At 47.3% G+C, this 18,363-nt stretch overlaps 8 protein-coding genes across 8 annotated transcripts; 2 read left to right on the top strand and 6 right to left on the bottom strand.

Moving 5' to 3' along the window:
- Positions 1-211: 211 nt before the first annotated feature.
- Positions 212-940, bottom strand: N7478_013188 (uncharacterized protein; the record flags this gene model as incomplete). Its single annotated transcript, XM_056929398.1, has 1 exon — positions 212-940. The coding sequence occupies one exon, from the start codon at positions 938-940 to the stop codon at positions 212-214; it is 729 nt and encodes a 242-aa protein (XP_056772760.1).
- A 1,504-nt stretch (positions 941-2,444) lies between these two features.
- N7478_013187 (uncharacterized protein) lies at positions 2,445-3,716 on the bottom strand (the record flags this gene model as incomplete). The annotated part of the gene is made up of 1 exon (XM_056929397.1): positions 2,445-3,716. The coding sequence occupies one exon, from the start codon at positions 3,714-3,716 to the stop codon at positions 2,445-2,447; it is 1,272 nt and encodes a 423-aa protein (XP_056772759.1).
- A 1,320-nt stretch (positions 3,717-5,036) lies between these two features.
- N7478_013186 (MFS transporter) lies at positions 5,037-6,967 on the bottom strand (the record flags this gene model as incomplete). The annotated part of the gene is made up of 2 exons (XM_056929396.1): positions 5,037-6,253; positions 6,316-6,967. 2 exons carry the CDS (start codon positions 6,965-6,967, stop codon positions 5,037-5,039), a joined length of 1,869 nt encoding a protein of 622 aa, XP_056772758.1.
- Positions 6,968-7,361: 394 nt separating this feature from the next.
- N7478_013185 (caspase family protein) lies at positions 7,362-9,077 on the bottom strand (the record flags this gene model as incomplete). Its single annotated transcript, XM_056929395.1, has 6 exons — positions 7,362-7,387; positions 7,458-8,083; positions 8,122-8,494; positions 8,608-8,698; positions 8,776-8,935; positions 8,998-9,077. The coding sequence occupies 6 exons, from the start codon at positions 9,075-9,077 to the stop codon at positions 7,362-7,364; spliced, it is 1,356 nt and encodes a 451-aa protein (XP_056772757.1).
- Positions 9,078-10,441: 1,364 nt separating this feature from the next.
- N7478_013184 (chaperonin-containing T-complex subunit CCT7) lies at positions 10,442-12,547 on the bottom strand (the record flags this gene model as incomplete). The annotated part of the gene is made up of 6 exons (XM_056929394.1): positions 10,442-10,548; positions 10,650-11,311; positions 11,369-11,741; positions 11,819-12,155; positions 12,250-12,416; positions 12,502-12,547. The coding sequence occupies 6 exons, from the start codon at positions 12,545-12,547 to the stop codon at positions 10,442-10,444; spliced, it is 1,692 nt and encodes a 563-aa protein (XP_056772756.1).
- A 407-nt stretch (positions 12,548-12,954) lies between these two features.
- On the bottom strand, positions 12,955-14,586 carry N7478_013183 (putative histone acetyltransferase Spt10; the record flags this gene model as incomplete). The annotated part of the gene is made up of 2 exons (XM_056929393.1): positions 12,955-14,028; positions 14,089-14,586. 2 exons carry the CDS (start codon positions 14,584-14,586, stop codon positions 12,955-12,957), a joined length of 1,572 nt encoding a protein of 523 aa, XP_056772755.1.
- Positions 14,587-15,344: 758 nt separating this feature from the next.
- On the top strand, positions 15,345-16,256 carry N7478_013182 (uncharacterized protein; the record flags this gene model as incomplete). Its single annotated transcript, XM_056929392.1, has 2 exons — positions 15,345-15,588; positions 15,670-16,256. The coding sequence occupies 2 exons, from the start codon at positions 15,345-15,347 to the stop codon at positions 16,254-16,256; spliced, it is 831 nt and encodes a 276-aa protein (XP_056772754.1).
- A 1,015-nt stretch (positions 16,257-17,271) lies between these two features.
- N7478_013181 (LOG family protein) lies at positions 17,272-18,067 on the top strand (the record flags this gene model as incomplete). Its single annotated transcript, XM_056929391.1, has 2 exons — positions 17,272-17,306; positions 17,398-18,067. The coding sequence occupies 2 exons, from the start codon at positions 17,272-17,274 to the stop codon at positions 18,065-18,067; spliced, it is 705 nt and encodes a 234-aa protein (XP_056772753.1).
- Between the last annotated feature and the right edge of the window lie 296 nt (positions 18,068-18,363).

The raw sequence follows: 18,363 nt of genomic DNA, 5'->3' as shown, positions 1-18,363 counted from the left end.
TGGTCATAAAAATCCGATCGACCTAGTTAAGCGAGTGTGTTCATTCAAATAAACCGGGCTAACTTATATCCTATGTAGACAAATCTTATACCAGACACATGAGAGTAATACTATCAAAAAATGTTCCTTCTTTGCCAGCACTCCAATGATGAAGAGAAAGGAACATCATCAAGAAAGTTCAGTGTCTAAGCATTCCCAAAAATCGGCTAGCTTAGGCCTGGAACTTGGAGGGCTGTTTGGGGGCGTCCTTGGGATCCTTGGGAGGCGGGACTTGGTCACGCTTTCCATTGTCATTGTCCTGGCCCTTGGGAGGGGGACCATCAGTCTTCTGGGGTGGGGGAGGGACATCAGTCCCCTTGGGAGGAGGGCCTTCATCCCGCTTGTTGTTGTCATTGTCTCCATCCTTAGGAGGGGGACCGTCGGTCTTTTGGGGTGGGGGAGGGACATCAGTTCCCTTGGGAGGAGGGTTCTCATCCCGTTTGTTGGTATCCTTGTCTCCATCCTTGGGAGGAGGACCATCGGTCTTCTGGGGTGGGGGAGGGACATCAGTCCCCTTGGGAGGAGGGCCTTCATCCCGCTTGTTGTTGTCATTGTCTCCATCCTTAGGAGGGGGACCGTCGGTCTTTTGGGGTGGGGGAGGGACATCAGTGCCCTTGGGAGGAGGGTTCTCATCCCGTTTGTTGGTATCCTTGTCTCCGTCCTTGGGAGGAGGACCGTCGGTCTTCTGGGGTGGGGGAGGGACATCAGTTCCCTTAGGAGGAGGTCCCTGATCACGCTTATCCTTGTCGTTATCGTTGCCTTGGTTGTGTGGAGGAGGAGGAAGGTCTGTTCCAGTAGGCAGTGGAAGAGGCCCCGAGACATCGGTTGGACGCTCAGCAGGAGGAGCACCCGCGACGAGGCCAGCGGCCATCATGGTACCAATGAAGTGAGAAATCTTCATATTGAATGTGTAAAGGTGGTAAAGAGAGAATTGTTGATGGGAAGTGATTATGATTCAGTTTGTTGCTTGTTTGTTGTGATGAGTGTATACCTCGATGGACTGAAACCGTCCAGCTCTTTATACCCCCTCGGGACCAGGAACGAAGCACGATATCTCCATCACATCATCAGAATCAAGATGATGCGTACAGAATACATGCAGCTTCTTGCACGATGTGGTCGTCAGCTATTTACCCATGGGGAAACCAAGGAGCACATCAATGGAGACAAGAAGAAGGGCATACTGTACACAATGTGATTTGGATACATAGAGTTCCCCACGCTAAGTCTAGAAGCCGGCTGATGTGGACATGCTTCACATGCAGGGTGAACGAGAAAGAACGTCTTACGAATCGGAATGATGAAATTTGACCAAAATTAGGTCATGATCAGAGCCCCGTCTTGTTTTGAGTGGAGGAGCTTTCTCGGGTGCTGCATAAATCACGAAGCCCTACGGCGGCTGAGGATTACGAGGCATTATTAGCAAATTGGGTTCAGGATGAGGCAACACCTTAAGTGCCTTGATCGGCAGCTAAATTTGTCGCAGAGAAAGCCCAATGGATACCGGCAGATCTCATGGTGAGTTGGGATTGATTTAGTCGAACACGCGGCCCTGTCGATCTTCAACGCAAACAAGCCCCACTTCCAGGCCACTGCTTCCCAGCTACAAGCATCAGGTAGAGACTAGTCTAGTTTCAATGCTAGCTAATTATTGCAAATATGAGCTATTATAACAACGGCTTGGCATGTTGATTATGTGTATATGAGGATCGGTGTCTAGCGACATGAGTTCTCTTTCTAGTTCATATGTTACATAACCAGTAATATCTGTATTGCAGTTTTTCTTCGCTATGCCATTGAACAATCTCCATAACGTGACATGTTATTATTTGACCTAGCTTCATATATACATAATTGATGCGCAGGAATACGTAGTCAATGCAGAGCTGCGCCTGGAAAATAGATGATGATCCTCGGCTCCCGAGGTCTTCAACAGGACTGATCTTAACATCTAACCTTGGGTCTGTTGTATACGGAATACCCCGTGAAGATCATAGGGTACGTAATACCTACATTTAGTTATTTAGTAGTCTTACAAGGTAGATGGAGACAAATCGGGTCTAAATGATAATCTACTTGCTTGGCATGAGTTGTTTCGCCATTTTGCACGATCATTGCCACCATAGTGTCCCTTCCCGCGTATTAACAAAACTTCTTGGGTGATTCACCTAAGTACAATGGGCTCATATCTTATGATCACAGAATTGCGAATGTAATGGAATAGAGAACAATGTCTGCTTAAGATCTGCAGACGTACGTGGATTGTTGGAGGTACGTGAAGGGTATCGCCATCCATCACCAACAACCACACATGCACATGCACACTATTAAAAAAAAAAAAAAAAAATACAAGAAAAAAGGGGTTATTGGGGCAAGTAAGCCCCAAGGAAAGACGGAAAAATGACTCAGAGAAATTGACCGAGTACACTGCTTAGATCCTGCCCGCCCCGATCTTTCATGACCCTCTTCTTCTTCCCAACCTCGGAGCTAATGTGACCAGTCGGCCTCTTCCTCTCCAACGACGGTTGCTTTGATGCTTTGACCAGGATAACAATTGACTTCGCCGCAAAATTTTCTTTGTATTCCATTTGAGGAATAGCGACAGCTTCAGGAATCTGAAATTCCATAAGTGGGAGACTGGACTGCAATGATGATGGCGTGGGATCTTCCTCTTCCGCGCATTTATCGAAACATCGATAGCCCGTCTTAAGAGTGTTATTGTAGAGTTCCAACAGTGGTTGGAGCATCTCAGCATCATCAAAATCTTCTTTTTGGATCCAGTCTAGTCTCCGCGCTATCCAACCCTCCAGCTTGAAGCCATGTCTTTGGTTGCGGGGCCCTAGTCCCATAGCCTCTGTGAACAGATCACATCCACACAAAACTATGATGTTTAGCTGTGGAAATTTCTCAAACATTGTCAGAGTATGAGGACTCAATCTCTTCTGGTTGTAAAGTCGTAGTATGCGGAGGTGCTGGAATGAGTCTTTTGTTTGGACCATCTCCATCCAACTGCGCACAATCCCATCGCGAAGGCCATCTCTTCTCAGTGAGTCCGAATTAGACTGGTCGGATTGCATGCTTGTGTCAATTTTCCTTTGATTGAACCTCATATGTTGGTTTATCTCCAAGGCAACGATGTTTTTAATATTGGACAGTGCAACCAGGTCTGTCACGTCTGCGAAATCAGATGAGAATGACAGAACCGAGCGCCAGAGGCAATTAGTATTGTTCATTAAATCAAAATATTGACGTATTGGCTGCTTGCATTTATCGGCAACTAGACGGTAGTATGGCGTGTACTCTCGAAACTGTGCGTAGTTTATTACCATTATCTTCCACATGTAGAGAGTTTGCTTATTACTGGAGACAATTAGTAGACGTGACGAAATGGACTGGGGGGTAAGAACACACCATCTCTTAAGACAGTCCCAGAGGTCTTCTGCTATAATCCAGGGAACCGCTGTGAATATTTCGGGACTGAGCGCTGACTGATCCTTTAGCAGGCCTTTTATAGCTGTGCTTTTAAGAGAGCGAGAGCCTTGCTCTGGGGAGGTGGATTCCCAAAGTAAGGGTGGGAAAGGAGATTCATGGTTCCAGTGCGGTCCTCGAGAGAAATCTGTCTGGGGCCCTTCTGAGTAGAGAGTGATCGAAATCTTTGGGGCCCAGAGCTCTGTCATTCTGACATGTGGTAGTACCGTAGGGGTGAGAGTTGGAGGGCCCAGAAGGGGTGAGAGAGAAAATGTGGAAGATGAGAAATTCCCTTTGCCGGCATAGAATTGACCGTAATTTGATACCATTGAAATGTTGATCACTGCCTTGCAGATAATAAACGACTTCCAGTGACGAAAAGTTTGAACGCGTTGAACACTGGAAGTTGACTTCCCGATCGGGAAGAAATGACAACACTCATCACGTGGATCTATACCGCTCCAAGGTTTACCACCATGAAGAGACATTATTCGTTAGATAAAATATATAACGTCTCGAAAGAATGAATATAAAAACATTCGCTGTTGAAATTGATTGACACATGGCATTTATGAAGCAGTCGTGGAAATTAGATTGTGATGGAGCGGAAATAGTATATAGACACGGGCGGGATGGAAGCAAGTAAACAAAACACTAGATATAATTAGGATAATTAAAGGCTTACTACATAGAACTCTAGGGTCGTATTTAATAGGCATTCATGGATGTTTGACTACTATATATATATATGTATTGTACCATCACTGATTCGTAATTAGGGCTGTGAGTTGTGCAAAGACCGAACTTCGAGAGCATGGGAGGGAGAAGCTCCATGCCAGAGATATTACCTTCAAATTTTTATCGGCCAAGGCAACAAACGCCGCATCGGAGTCTCCATATGGGGATCTCCTGATAACTTCAAGTTGTCACCACAAAAGCCGTCTTGCGAGCGCTCTCGCCGGTGTCCCATTTTTGCCTTGGCTATGTAGATAGTGAACCATGGTCTCGGCGCGTGGCAATCATTGAGAAGCTTGGCACTTCGAGTGTGTGAGAGAGTAATACAAAAACTGCTGAAAAGTCCCAGGTTTGGACCTTTCTAATCCATGGCTATTCCGATTATTGGCAAAGTTGAAAGTTGACCAGGTTGCTTCTTGATTCAATACTTATATCAATTCGCTTGTTTGCTTTTTATTTTTATGTTTTGGAAAAAGAAACCAAAAAGCGCGTTTACACTGATAGCTAGCCTCTATTATATACAAAATTAGCAGATTGATCTACGTCCATATAGTAGCTCTAGAAGCCTTTGAATTGGTCTAACACACATGCAGAAACCTTTATTGCTTAGTACACCGTCCCCTATACTGTGATATCTACAAAAAGAGAAAAGCAACTGGAAAGAGGGTAAGAAAGAGGACTAGAAAGATAGTTAGAGAATCATCTTTTATGGATACTTCAAATTACACTAGTAAGTACATTATAACACTGCATTCATATATGGGTTATATAGAAGTAACTATACATCGTATTCCCTACCCCCAGGCCGATGCACGCAAGCTCCACTTTCGAATATGACACCCATAAAAATAGAGCACATATGGCACAGGCATGAAAACAGTCGCAATACCACCTAACAGTGTCATAGTCCAGTCAACCTTAAGCTTATCATACATAATCTGCGCGAGAACCGCCATAACGCCCGCAGTAACAAGCCTGAACATTTGCAACGAGGCCAATGCCGAGGCAGGATGTTCCTCAAACGCTGCAGCAACATACTGATAAGATGATATGAAGACACAAGTCACGCCAAAACCAAAGACACCAGCTGCGACAATTGGGCACCACATTGAGATGGAGGGGCGAGCTGTCCATCCCATCCAGAAGAGGGCAATTGGGATAAATGGGGCACCGAATATGGACATGTAAAGGTTGAATTCTGGTCCTGGGCGGCATTGGCCACGTTCGCGAGCGCGGAGGATATCACGACGGACTAGGCGCTGGGAGACGAGTACTAGAGGGCCGCAACAAATGATACCGGTAGCAAGACTGAGAAATGTAGCGCCACCTTGGCCCGGGTTTAGTTTGTAAATTTTTTGAAAAACGGATTCGAAGCCTGCGGAGAAGGTATATAGGATAATGAAGATGATACCGAGATAAGCGCTGAGAATGATAATGATAGGTTCAGTGCAGAGGAGAACTATAGGACGGGAAAGCGCTCGGCGGAGTCGTTTGCCGAAAGTCGTGGCTTTGAATTCTAGCGGAGAGTGGTATCGGTCATCGTTTGTTAAGCGACGGAGTTGCTTGGCTTTCCAATGAAGAATGACCGGGCTGTAGGTTTCTGGGAGAAAGAGGACGGTGAGTGCTAGTAGAAAACCGCAAAACATGATTGTAACCCAGTCTACATAGCGCCAGGAGGTAGATTGCGCCCATACTATGACTGAGCCTGGTAACGGGCCAACGACGGCACCTAAAAAGGCCATGATTGAGAAGAATGGAAAGGCATAGTTTCGCTCAACCACGGACCAAAGGTCGACGATAGCAGCTGCAGAGCAGACCAACGGCGCTGAGCCAAAGAGTCCAGCAAGCGCACGGCACACAGATCGCTGGCCTACATTTTGTGCAAGCCCTGCTCCCATGTTGAAAAGCATAAACAATGGAAGGCAAGAAATGTAAATTGGATTCCGCCCGACGATTTCGGAAATGGGTGCTGCTACTAGTGCACCAAATCCAAGGCAGATGAGGAACAAAGCTAAAAGGTTCTGTGTTAGCATACGAACATTTTGTAATAGTTTGATATGCTGAATTACCCACCAATTGGGACAGTCTCAAGCTCAAAACTTGTATGGAAAAGCTTCCGTGTCGAGACCAAAGCAGTGGTATCAATCGTAGATGACCATAGAACGATAGCCCCAAGTAAGGAAACGAGAATCGTGCATGCACAACGGCCTATGAAAGACCAGTTATGTGGATCTGCCGGGTCATAGTCTCCCTCGTAAGTAACAATCACGATCTTCTCCTTTTCATCGGCATTAACATCGCTTCCTATGGTTGAGCCATCGATGCTCCCTGTCACGTCTCTTATTACTCGTTGACTTTCCACGCCAGTAACCATCATGTCAACATCAGTCCCCAGTGTATCCCTTGTGTTTATAGTGAAGGGATCAATGTTGAGCGCCGGGTGACGATCCTGTGCCTCAATATCTTCTTCTTGGCCCAGATGTGAACGTACGGAATGACGAGGCTCCATTGATGGGCCGCTGGCCATAGTTTGCTGGCCATGTTCTCGTCGTCGAGCTGCCGGTGCTTCCTCCTCTGTGTATCGCTGTTCGGACTGGATCCCTCCGCCTTCTGGATACCAATAGCGACGTTCATGGGTCCAAACATCGTCGCATGACTTGCGTCTAACAACAATCTGTTGCTCAAGCCGTTTTCGAATGCGTCGTTGTTCAAGAAAAGACTGCATGATGCGTGCGCGATCGGAAAACGAGGAACGTCGGGCATATTTACATCTCATAGAAAATACCAATACTGGCTGCTCTCGAACGGAAAAGAAAAGAGTTCGGGAATCTTCCCGGAGCCTCAATCTACGATGAGGTCAGACAGACCAAGAAGTGTCGTCACTGCGTCGGGAAATTCAAATATCATTTAAAATAAAGAATGCCAAGAGATAAAAGCATAGTTTCATAGAAGAATAAAAGTAAAAGAAATAGAAAAGTAAATGACAATTCTGGAGCCTGGACTATCCAGCGATCCCCAGCCCCTGAACGGTGAAATTACGTACAGAGTAAAGTCGTTAAAATCAAGAAAAATCGCCGGAGTTCGAAAAGAGCCATTGCGCTATTTGAACTGTGCAATTCTTACATAACATAAAGCAGGTTTGTGTCTATGAGATCATTGGTTAGTTGGAAGATACAGCAACATCTGGATCAAGTATGGATGAGTTGGTAACTTACCCAGTGGGTGACTGCAGCTCAACTGCGGCTTCTGGCTGTACTTAGCCGCTAGCTCTTCACGAATACTGTTCAGCAGCTGGACATAGCTCTGCTGGGGATTCTTCCGCAGCGCAGCAATGAACGCCCACGACATAGCGCCAGTAGCCTGGCCAGCGATCTGAGCATCTTGACTAGTCTGGTCATCTTTACTTCCGGACCACATGATTACATCGGCAGGGCTGGTCTTGGTCTGCTTATTGCGCTCGTATACGTCGTCGCCCTTTGTGGCTTTCTTGAAGAAGCCCATGGCCGTCTCCATCATGCCACCCATATCGCCACGTGCGTATGCCTGTACCACACCCAGGAGACCCTGTCCAGCTTCCTTAGCTAGATTGGGTTCCTTGAGAACACCAGATGTAGAGTAGACGTAGGGCAGATCCATCGCTGAGCCGGAATGGCACGAATCAAAGATTGCCGTGAGACGCACTCCGGGGCGTAGCGACTGTACCATAATTCGGTGCATCTCATCATCGACGATATGGCCAGCAACTCGGAAATCAACAGGGTAAATCACCTCATCGTATCCATCGTCTTCATCACCATCCAGATCGGGAGTTTGACCACCGTGTCCTGGTTCATATGTTAGCCTGAACGTGCGTTCCGATGTTTTTCCGGAATCAATCACCCACCAGAGTAATGGAAGAAAAGAGAATCGTTCGGCTGCGCATCCTTCACAAGCCAGTGCATCGCACGGAGGATATTTGCCTTGGTTGGCTGGCTCATGGGGTTCTGTTGGTCATCCGTCAACTGAACCATGTCTTCGCGGGCATAGCCGAAGTTCTGGTTCAAGTAGGTTGACATGTTCTTCACATCATTGATGCATCCACGCAATTGACCCTTCTGACCAAAGTAGTTAATTCCGATCAACAACGCCTTCCTCTTACCAGTGCATCGGGAGTATTGGAAGTTGTATCCTTGTGGAGCGCCATTTCCGAACGAGACTGGGGCCGAAGGCGGGGGTGGAGGATGGCTTCCCTGGGACTGGCCATATTGGCTTCCTATGTATCGAAAGGGGAGAGTTAGTAAGTGTCCCTTGACTGTGTATGCTTTATTCATCCGATTCCGCTGAGGGATTTCAGATAAGAAGTGCGATGGAATAAGATATGCGAACCTCCTGCTGGGCGGGGCTGGCCTTGGTATGGTCGCTGGCCCTGAGGGGGCTGGGGGGGTTGCTGATAACCCTGAGGGGCCTGAGGGGGAGCCTAATAAAAGTATCCTGTCAGTCAATCATTACCTCAGGGAAGGTGGTTATGCGGCTGGATCTATAGTGATAACTTACGTTGTAACCATGCTGTGGGGCAGGAGATCCATAGGGCTGTTGGGGTGGCTGAGGTGAATGGCTGTATCCATAGGGGTTCTGCTGCGGCGGCGGCGCCTGTTGGTGATACTGCTGGCCTGGATATCCACCATAAGATGGTTGTTGTTGATGGTGCGTCGGTCTACGATGTCAACTTTAGCGCCCAACAACACACGCGCAATGAGGGAAAGGTATCAAACATACGGGTAACCTTGCTGCGGGGGGTACTGCTGAGGAGGGTATCCCGGGGGAGGACCACCCTGGTAAGGGGGGTAGTAAGACATCGCAACGACACGATCTGAAGTGAAGATCGAGAAAGCGCGGAGATGTCAGAGAAACACGCAAGGCGAGGTCGGGTTTATGTGGAGCAAGATCCGCAAAGCAAAACAGATCGGAAGTACGGGAACGCCAAGCCACTCTCGGTCATCCAAGGGTATTTGTATACTTAGCACAGCGTTGAAGAGTAAAATGAGAGAGAGAGGAAAATATGAAATAAAAGTCTCTTGATTGAATATAGAAAGCGCTTCTCTTTTCCTTTTTCACTTTTCACTTCTCTCCTATGCAGGAACCAGTTAAACACGAAAAAAGCGCTGGTTTTGATGCGAACCGTGATCGGCCAAGTAGAAAACCTTGCCACTCACCACAGGCCTCGCGTAAGGCTGAGCAATGATTTGTCACAGGGATTGATGAAGGCAAAGAATCAAAAGAAAATACCCCGACCAGACATAAATTCAATCAGCTCGAACGCGACCTGTTGCACTTTGAATTCCATGTGACATGCAGCCCAAATGTGTCTCCATCGGCAGCCCCGTTCCCTGCTGGAGCCCAAGAACCCCGCGACTCCCGCTTATTCGAGGATTCATGGATTGTGGCTTTGTGCAAAACTCTGCTGGTGCATGATTCGCATGAACCTTCGAGGGAATATCCGTGGCACAGATCATCGTGAGGTACGGAGTAGACAGAGATCACATTTCTACTAGATTCTGTACCTGTATGACCCACCTTGGTAAGTGGAAAATGCAATAAAAGTCAACCAATTCAACTAAGGCATACTTAGCCACCAGTGATAATAAAACTACTTCTTGGGTGGAGCCAGAAATGGAGACTTCGGGTGAAAAGAAAGGGAAAAAGCAATGCCGAGTATGCTGTCTGTTTGTGCAGCAGTTTGTGGCCATCGACAACGCTGATTGATCATCATGGTCGGTACAATTGGATCAATCACATCGAGACTAGACTATTGGAACTTTAGGAATATCATTTGGTTCCTTTGGGGTTTGTTCCCGACCTATTACATGTACCTAACTAATACCAGGAGTAAGCACTCCGGCCTTGGAAATATACCTGTTCCTAGCAATAGACCATGGTAGATCTCTTGTGTTATGTTACTGCTGCAGTAGTATACATATACACTGAATAGATGAATGAAGCAATGGTTGTCTACAAGCGTCATCTATTTCCCCTGATCTGTGTCATAACTGCACATATCCACGGTCTCAATAGTTACACGGAAAAGCAGAGCCCCATGCATCGGGGCCAATGCCTTATTTCATTAGAAAGAATCCCTCCCAATCGTTTTGTACTTTGTATGTGAGTGATATTTTTTTGAAGAAAAAGGAACCATGAAATCTCCTGGTGGCATTAAACTCGTTTATCCGCGACGGGGCATTCCACGGCCACGGCCGCGAAGAGCTCGCTGAGCGGCACCTGGGGGAAGACCGCCTCTGGGGGCTCCAGGTTGGGCAGATTCCTCGTTCTCTGTAAAAGGTGCATGCGTTAGCCAGGTACATTAACTCTAAAAGGGACGTGACTCCGCCGAGAGGAGGGAAAGAAGGGAAATGGGGTGACAGGTCACTTACTGATCGTCTCGTCCACACTCAAGATCAAGCAAGCCGCTTCCACGGCCGCTTGGATGGCATTGACCTTAACCAAACTGGGCTCCCAAACAAAAGCAACCATATTATCGCGAACGCCTTCCTCATCAAAGTCCACACCAGCCCACACGTTACCCTTGCGGTGCTCCACGCGGAGACGGTTGAGGATGTCGGTGGCATCGAAACCAGCGTTGTCGCAAAGCTGGCGGGGAATCACTTCGAGGGCCTTGGCGAATGCCTTGACCACAGCCTGCTGCTTGGTGGGGACATTGCGGTCGGCAAAGCCATGCAGGTAACCTGACAGCTCCATCTCAGTAGCACCTCCACCAGCAACGATGGTGGTGTTGCGCAAAGCGCGCTTGACAATCATAATAGCATCATGCAGACTGCGCTCCACCTCAGCAATGAACTGCTCAGCGCCACCACGTAGTACCAAGGTGCAAGTCTTAGCAGCAGGACACTCAGAGAACATGTTGAAACGCTCTCCACCAATTTGACGCTCCTCGAACACACCACATGTACCAAGGTGGCGATCGTGAATATCACTGCAGGTCGACTGGGTAGCGGCAGCAGTAGCTTGGCATACTCGGTCCATGTCGTCAGATGCAACACGGCCGGCACAGAAGATGTCTCGGTCCGCAAAGTACCTACATAGCCTGTTAGTACAACGATAAATCAAATCATAGCCCAGCTATAACACTTACTGGGTAGCAAGATCACCAATGGGCAATTTGCTGAGGATAACCTTGGCACCGGTGTTGTAGATAGCCTCAAGCTTGTTGAAGATGATCTGCCATTCAGCATCGACAATAGCTTGGTACTCGGAGACTTGCTCAACGCGAACTTCCGCATTATCCTTCTCACTCTTCAACTCCAGCTCAACATTGAGACACAAGATTTTGGGGTTCGTGAAGTACTTGGGCTGCTGCTCGAAACCGGCGTAGGAGAATGTCTTCTTAAAAGCGACACCGTTTACGAAAAGGGACTCCTGAAGACCACCACCAGTGACCTTCTTCACACCGATCAACTTCTCGTTCAAGTCATTTTGGTCAAGGGTAAGAACAGCATCGACGACCACTAATCAAAAAAAATTAAGCCCGTTAGTCAAACTGTCAAATGCTTCAGGTATGCACTCTGTCCGGGTTGATTCTCACTCTTCGTAAAAAAATCCTGGTTGCGCTTGATAAGCTTGCTGTTCATAGCTGTACCAGCGAGACGACGCAGTGTCTCGATCTTCTTCTCCTCGTTCTCAGCAGAGTTGATCATCTCGACGGCAATCTCCTTAATTTTGTTGACGGCCATAGAGCTAGATCTCCGCAGACCCTTGATGATAGTCTGCGAGCTAACACCCTGCTCAACAAGATCACGAACCTCCTTCAGAATCTCACCAGCAAGGACAACGACCGAAGTAGTTCCATCACCGACTTCGGCATCTTGGGATCGGGCGATGTCAGTAAGGATGCGAGCGGCGGGGTGCACAATATCCAGGAGCTGTCAAAGATATCCGAGTTAGCATTTGTTTTTCATTTCAATGACGACCCGACTGTCTTCGGATTGTCGACCGTCATCACAATAAAATACCCACCTTCATCACTGTTGCTCCATCATTTGTGATTGTCGTTTTTCCATTGCTGTCCACAAGCAGAAGGTCACCGCCATAGGGACCCAAGGTGCTCTTGACGGTCGCCTGTACAGCAACACATGCGTTGATGTTTGAGATGACCTGTCCCTTGCCCTGAGAAGCATCGGTGCCTATAAAAAAGGGGGATAATTGTTAGCATGGGTCAATCCCACTACCACACGGTAACTCCGACGGGGGGTAAATTGAATCACGGACCCTCCTTCAGCACAACAATGGTGGGGGTTTGACCGGCGAAGGCCATAGTGAAAAATCGAGATAGACCGGGACCGTTTCACAGAGGGAGCGTATAATCGAAACCAAAAAGAAAGGAGAGTCTGTGATGGTCGGAGGGGTTTGCTGATCTTCGACCGCCAAAATTTCCCAGAGCTTCTGTTTCCCCCCCCAAATCTACCGATCTGCCCAAGGCGGTGACCACTCCACACGGTGAATTCTATACACTTCTACGAGGATTCGGTTTTGGGTTTATGGTGAATAATTTGCTGAATATGGATATTTAAACATGATTCTTATGAGAATGAGAAAATTTGTATTGCTACTAAACGAATAAATTAATATGCAGATTATGCCCAGTAATTGTACCTTGCCAGGTCACCCCAACGCCGGAAGACAGTGCAAGACCCAAAGTATAAGTTTGGGACTGAGACCAGCTCAGTTGAACTCATAATTTCCCTCGGAGGGACTGCCATATCCATATTTTGAAAGGAGTTCGGCGTCATGTTGCAAAGTGTCGTGCGGAGGTGGATTCATCAGTCCCAGCACTTCTTGTCGAAAAGGATCGGAGCCATCGTCAACCATCATTTGATACGCATTACTAGCTGTGTGATATCGCATCGCATCATCAAACCCCGTTATACCCATATTATGGCCCTGCGGAAAGCCAGCATTCATTGCATTGGCATTTTGCTGCTGATAACGCCGCAATTGCTGCTGTAGTTGCATTATCTGAGGATCGAGAGGCATGTGCGGCTGGTAGTTTGCCACGGGTTGTACCGTACCAGGTACATGGACAGGGACGTTAGGAGGCACTGGCGGGTTCATAAATGGATGGTGACTGGGAGGCTCATCTGGTGCTTCATCCATCGGTTGAGAAACATCCATGTGTTCTTGTGAATGATCCATGGCACTGTCTGGCATATCCGATGCATCAACAGGCGGTGACTCATCCTCCTCTTTAGCACCAGGAATAGGCGGCGCTTTGAGCGTTTCCTTGCATTGGGGACAATCTCGAATTACTCGGTTAACAGTCTCTTTGATTCGCACCCAGTGGTATTTGATCGCAATAGCAGCGGTAGTTTTGTTGATTCCAGCATGCTGTTTGAGGTGAACCACCTTGGCGATATCATACTGTTGCTGTGGATCTGATACCACTTCCTTGTCCTTCAGCATTAGCTTATCCTGTTCCCCCTCCTCTCCTTCTATGAGCTTGTAATGGGTGGCGGCGCTGCGCAGTCGACTCTTTTCGGCTCGGTCCGCTCCTCCAGGGTACTTGGAGTGCTTCAAATAGTATCTGATCTTCTCAAACCGATCTTGTGATACTGAATCTTCACCGTCCAAGCTAAGACCTCTGCCATAAATGATTGCATCCACAAATTCCCCAGGCTGAGACTTTAACCTTCCTCCACCCGGGATTCTGCCGATCCGCTTGAACCCAAGGGAATCCCAGAGGCGACAGGAGGCAACATTGCTCTCGTAGACCAAATTGAATACTGCATACGTATACCCCTGCGCATTAAGTCAGATAAGACCGAGTGTGGGTTAAGATCACCCGAAAAGAGTACTCACCAGTCGAGGTGCCCACTCCAAATAACCTTCACCCATCAACCTACCTACACCTTTGTTTCTAGCCGCATCTGTAACGATAAAAGTACCGTTACAAACATGGCTACTCCATCCAGGGTAATTTGGGCGAATATGAAATCCTCCAAGGCAAATTTTGGTCCAATTGGCACCTGCTTTGTCCATAGCATGTGTCTGCTCTGCACTTTGAATCTCACCCAGCAGCATGACCACACCAAAATTAGAGAACCAGTAACGACCAAACTGTGCTAGTGGAATGGGCTCGGACATAGCATATGTGTCTCCTTTCTCAATTTCCTTGTTGAATTGATCAGAGAGATATTTAAGGAGTGGCTTGGGTACCTCTTCCGGAGATGCGAATGGCATCAGTGTTGCCACCGTCACCCTATCCCGGAGAGTCACTTGTCTCGGTGTCAGAGCCAGAGGATAATCAAGCTCTTGGCCTGTCACAACCAGCTCTGAGTCTCCATGGACTTCAGACATAATGGGTGAATGTACAAGGATATTGTTCGGCCTGTGCCGATCACGGTACTGCTTGCCTTATTAGTCCGACGCCTTTTTTCTCAGTCTCTCTTTGAGATTCGTGGATAAAAGGAACGAGATAAGAAATGGAATGATGATAAAAACTATTCATGATAATCCAGATCTCTAGTGGCTCCCAAATATTCCAGAATCAAGTAGATAAGGGGACGTTACTGACATTCTGTACTGCTTCTAGAAGCCTATTGGCACTTCGTGGACCGCGTGAGTATTCTCGAGTACGGAATCACAACTGCGCAAGTTGAGTGAAGACGTGCCCTTGCTGACTCATCGGATGACTCAGCCGACAAATGAGGCAAATGCTGTTGTTGCCTTGTGGCCTCAGGCGGTAATATATAGGGGCCCGGAGCCCGGAGTGAGTTCATGAACGCGCCGGTCCGAAGAGGAAGAGGGGAATTGGGGCCAACCAACAAACAAAAGGACCTCGGAATCAACATTGAATGAACAACTCTTCCAAACATTGACCTTCAAGGCCCTCCTGAATCAATATGGAGGCCTTAAATGCATTACAGGTCCCAATGCACTATAAATCCCTTTCTATATTCTTTGGGTACCTTGGGCTGATCATCTTGTTGTTCTTGATTTGCTGTCACACGATATATGTGCGATATCAAGCTCGGCAGAAGAACAATGACTGGGCAAATGGCTGGCGACGGGCTCAATTCTTTCTTTTTACATTTCTTACGGCCCTGAGCATTGGCATGACCTGGTTCTACATGATTTCACTGTTCTTCTACTCATATGATAGTTGGGCGAATAGTCCCGACGGACTCGTTTATTTAAATTTGGAATTGCCTTTGCTCGTCCGCATAGGTCTGTGGCTGAAGAAAACCTATCTTTTCCAAGAGGCCTGGGAAGCTGTTTCCGAGAACCCGACACGAGTCTGGTGGAGTGGTCAAATCTTTGGATGGACGATCGGCTGGGGGCTTTTCCTTGGAATCGCAGGTAAGCGAGGCTCTCAAATTTCCCCTTCGAGTCCCTTACGCGGGTTGTGTATGTTGTTAAAATTGCTCATCAATCGAATAGGTCGGAGATACCGTATTCCCCATGCCTGGGTTTATATGCTTATTGGACAGTGCGTTAGCATTGCATTTGCGGCAAACCTCTTCTTCGCGACAATCACAGTCTCTCAGCGGCCGAATGAGAAAGACATTTCTTTCAAATGGTATCCGCCACTGCTGTATGAATTATTGCCTGTTGTACTGTCGCTCGTCGACGCACTGGCTGTCCCGATATTTGCATATGAGAAGAACTTCATGTTTATTCTCCTTATACCCCACATTCTAGTCTTTGTGCCTTGTCTCCTTGGTCCTATCGATTCCTCTAAAGCAAGCAAGGAACAGGGTTCTAAAGCTACCCAGCGTTATGCGGTATTTTTACAGTGGATCGCGGCAGCATCTGTTGCTATCCAAGGCTATTTCACTGTTTTGGTCGTGCAGGATATAGGGACAGATGTAGCTTATCGTGGGGTTGCTCGTCAGCTACTTGATGCGATATATGTCCATCCTGCTTGTAGCAGTGTCAGCTGGGATGCTATCATATGTACTGTTAGCGCATTTTCCTGGGCTCTTGTGCATGACTTCAAATTCAGTCGAATGCTTGGCGGGCAATAAACACTCATTCTCGGAGTTCTTACTTCGGAGACTCGGTGCACGATCATGACGTCTAGGGGAAAGTGCAGGGCCAAGTGATTTGCATCTTAATATTGAGAATTGCTGGCCCATGAGAAGGCTGGAAGTCAGATTCTTACTGGCTTTCTTTCTGGCCGGTGATATGAATTCATTATGTGTTAAATGCATACCTGTTATGTAGACAAAATATTTCAGAGGTGATGGATGTTTTGCATCGTTATACATCGAGTCATTCTTATGCTGTATGTGAACAAGATATCTACAGCTATATCAATAACCCTCGCTGATAATACCCACCCCAGCTGCTTAGATTGATAATAAATTCTCAATGAGTCCGATCTTTAGACTCAGGGCTGTGGCTGGCCAAGTTGCTTTCTCCCCGGGGGATTTCCGAGAGCATGTAAACAGCCAATTCAATCAATTTTGATTTTTCTGTCTGAAGCTGAAGCGTTGTTATGACCTATTCCCCATCAAATGATAAAATCGGGTAGAATGCCATCTTGCGTAAGAAGTTGGTTCCAGTTTATGAAATTCCAGCAGGTGACAATCATAATAGCGGGTAGTGGATCTTGGGACTTTAAGGTTTGTAAGAGATGGATTCTATGGAAATGCTCGGTTGGTACCGTCTCCGCGCCCACGAATATTCGCTCTGATGTCAATCATTTCTTTCTCGTCTTTTCCACCCCTTACTTAATTCAAGCACTTTGTAGGTGGGGCATATCTGACGTTTGCATCCTTGAGCTTATTACGCTTTTGGGGGACTTTCCGAAATCGGAAGCGGGGAGATCTCCACATGTGCAAGCTCCAGATTCAACCTTAGTCAACGGGAACAAAGAACAAAGAAAACCGGATTAACCCATGACTCATTCTTCGTTTCTTTCTTCTTATTCTTTCTATTGTCCAAATCCTCTTTTGGAAATTCACTTCCTTTGATCTGGATCTTATCGAAAGAACCCATCCAATCCTTCATATCTTTGAGTCTTGACATACTATTGCGATGGCTCAAAATCAGCCAGCCGTGATCTGCGTCTTGTGAGTCACATCACTCCCTCACTATACAGTACTCCGTGCGCCCACTCCCATGCAACCCATACTAACATGAAGCTCTACCGGAGCAAAATAGCTGCGGATCAACTCCAGGCAAATCCCCCGAGCACCTGGAAGCCGCAAGAAAACTCGCGCAAGAATTCCACAAGCATAATGTCCAACTCGTCTACGGAGGTGGCACAATAGGCTTAATGGGAGAGATAGCCAAAACGCTTGTCTCGCTATCTGGCCCACAATCCGTGCACGGCTTCATTCCTCGGGCGCTTATCAGAAGAGTGAAGAAGAGCAACGATGCGCCTTTCACCAACGGCGCAGGCAAGGTTGCCGAGCGCATCATCGACGATGAAGCTTTAGACCAGGATCATATTCCAGAGTCGGAGTTCGGAGTTACGACGATCGTGGAGGATATGCATACGCGCAAACGACTCATGGCCGAAAAGGTGTCGAAGGGAGGACCTGGATCGGGGTTTGTTACGTTGGCGGGCGGCTTTGGGACTATCGAGGAGATTATGGAGATGACGACTTGGAACCAGCTTGGTATTCACAGTGGTGGTATCGTTGTGCTCAATATTCGTGGATATTGGGACGCGTTATTTACATGGATACGCAGTGCGGTCGAGGAGGGGTTCATCAGTGCGGAGAATGCGGCGATCCTGGTTGAAGTCCAGGATCCCAAGGAGGTTTGGCCGCGCTTGGTCGAGTATCAGGTGAGTAGCGGTCGGATGACTCTTGACTGGGGAAAATAAGGTATCGATATGCGTGTCATTCAACGATATCATGATGTACTTTCAATGATCTAGTCAGAGACATACACATTCATGTAAATAGTTTCAAGGTTTGGAGGACTTAGCGATGAATGATACGTGACGTTGACCATACTAGTAAGAAACACAATCCACAGTATTTATTTATTTAGTCAACAATTGTGCACCTTGTTATTTAAATATTCATTCCAAGGCTCAGGAACTCAATGGCGATACTATTAGTAGAAGTTTCTCTTACCGGGGCATTATATAAAGTACTATTGAAAGAGTTCATACGG

This window comes from Penicillium angulare (genome assembly GCF_028827245.1).
Source record: "Penicillium angulare strain IBT 27051 chromosome Unknown utg000012l_segment0_segment0, whole genome shotgun sequence".
Classification (NCBI taxonomy): domain Eukaryota; kingdom Fungi; phylum Ascomycota; class Eurotiomycetes; order Eurotiales; family Aspergillaceae; genus Penicillium; species Penicillium angulare.
This window is presented reverse-complemented; position numbering and strand designations above follow the sequence as displayed.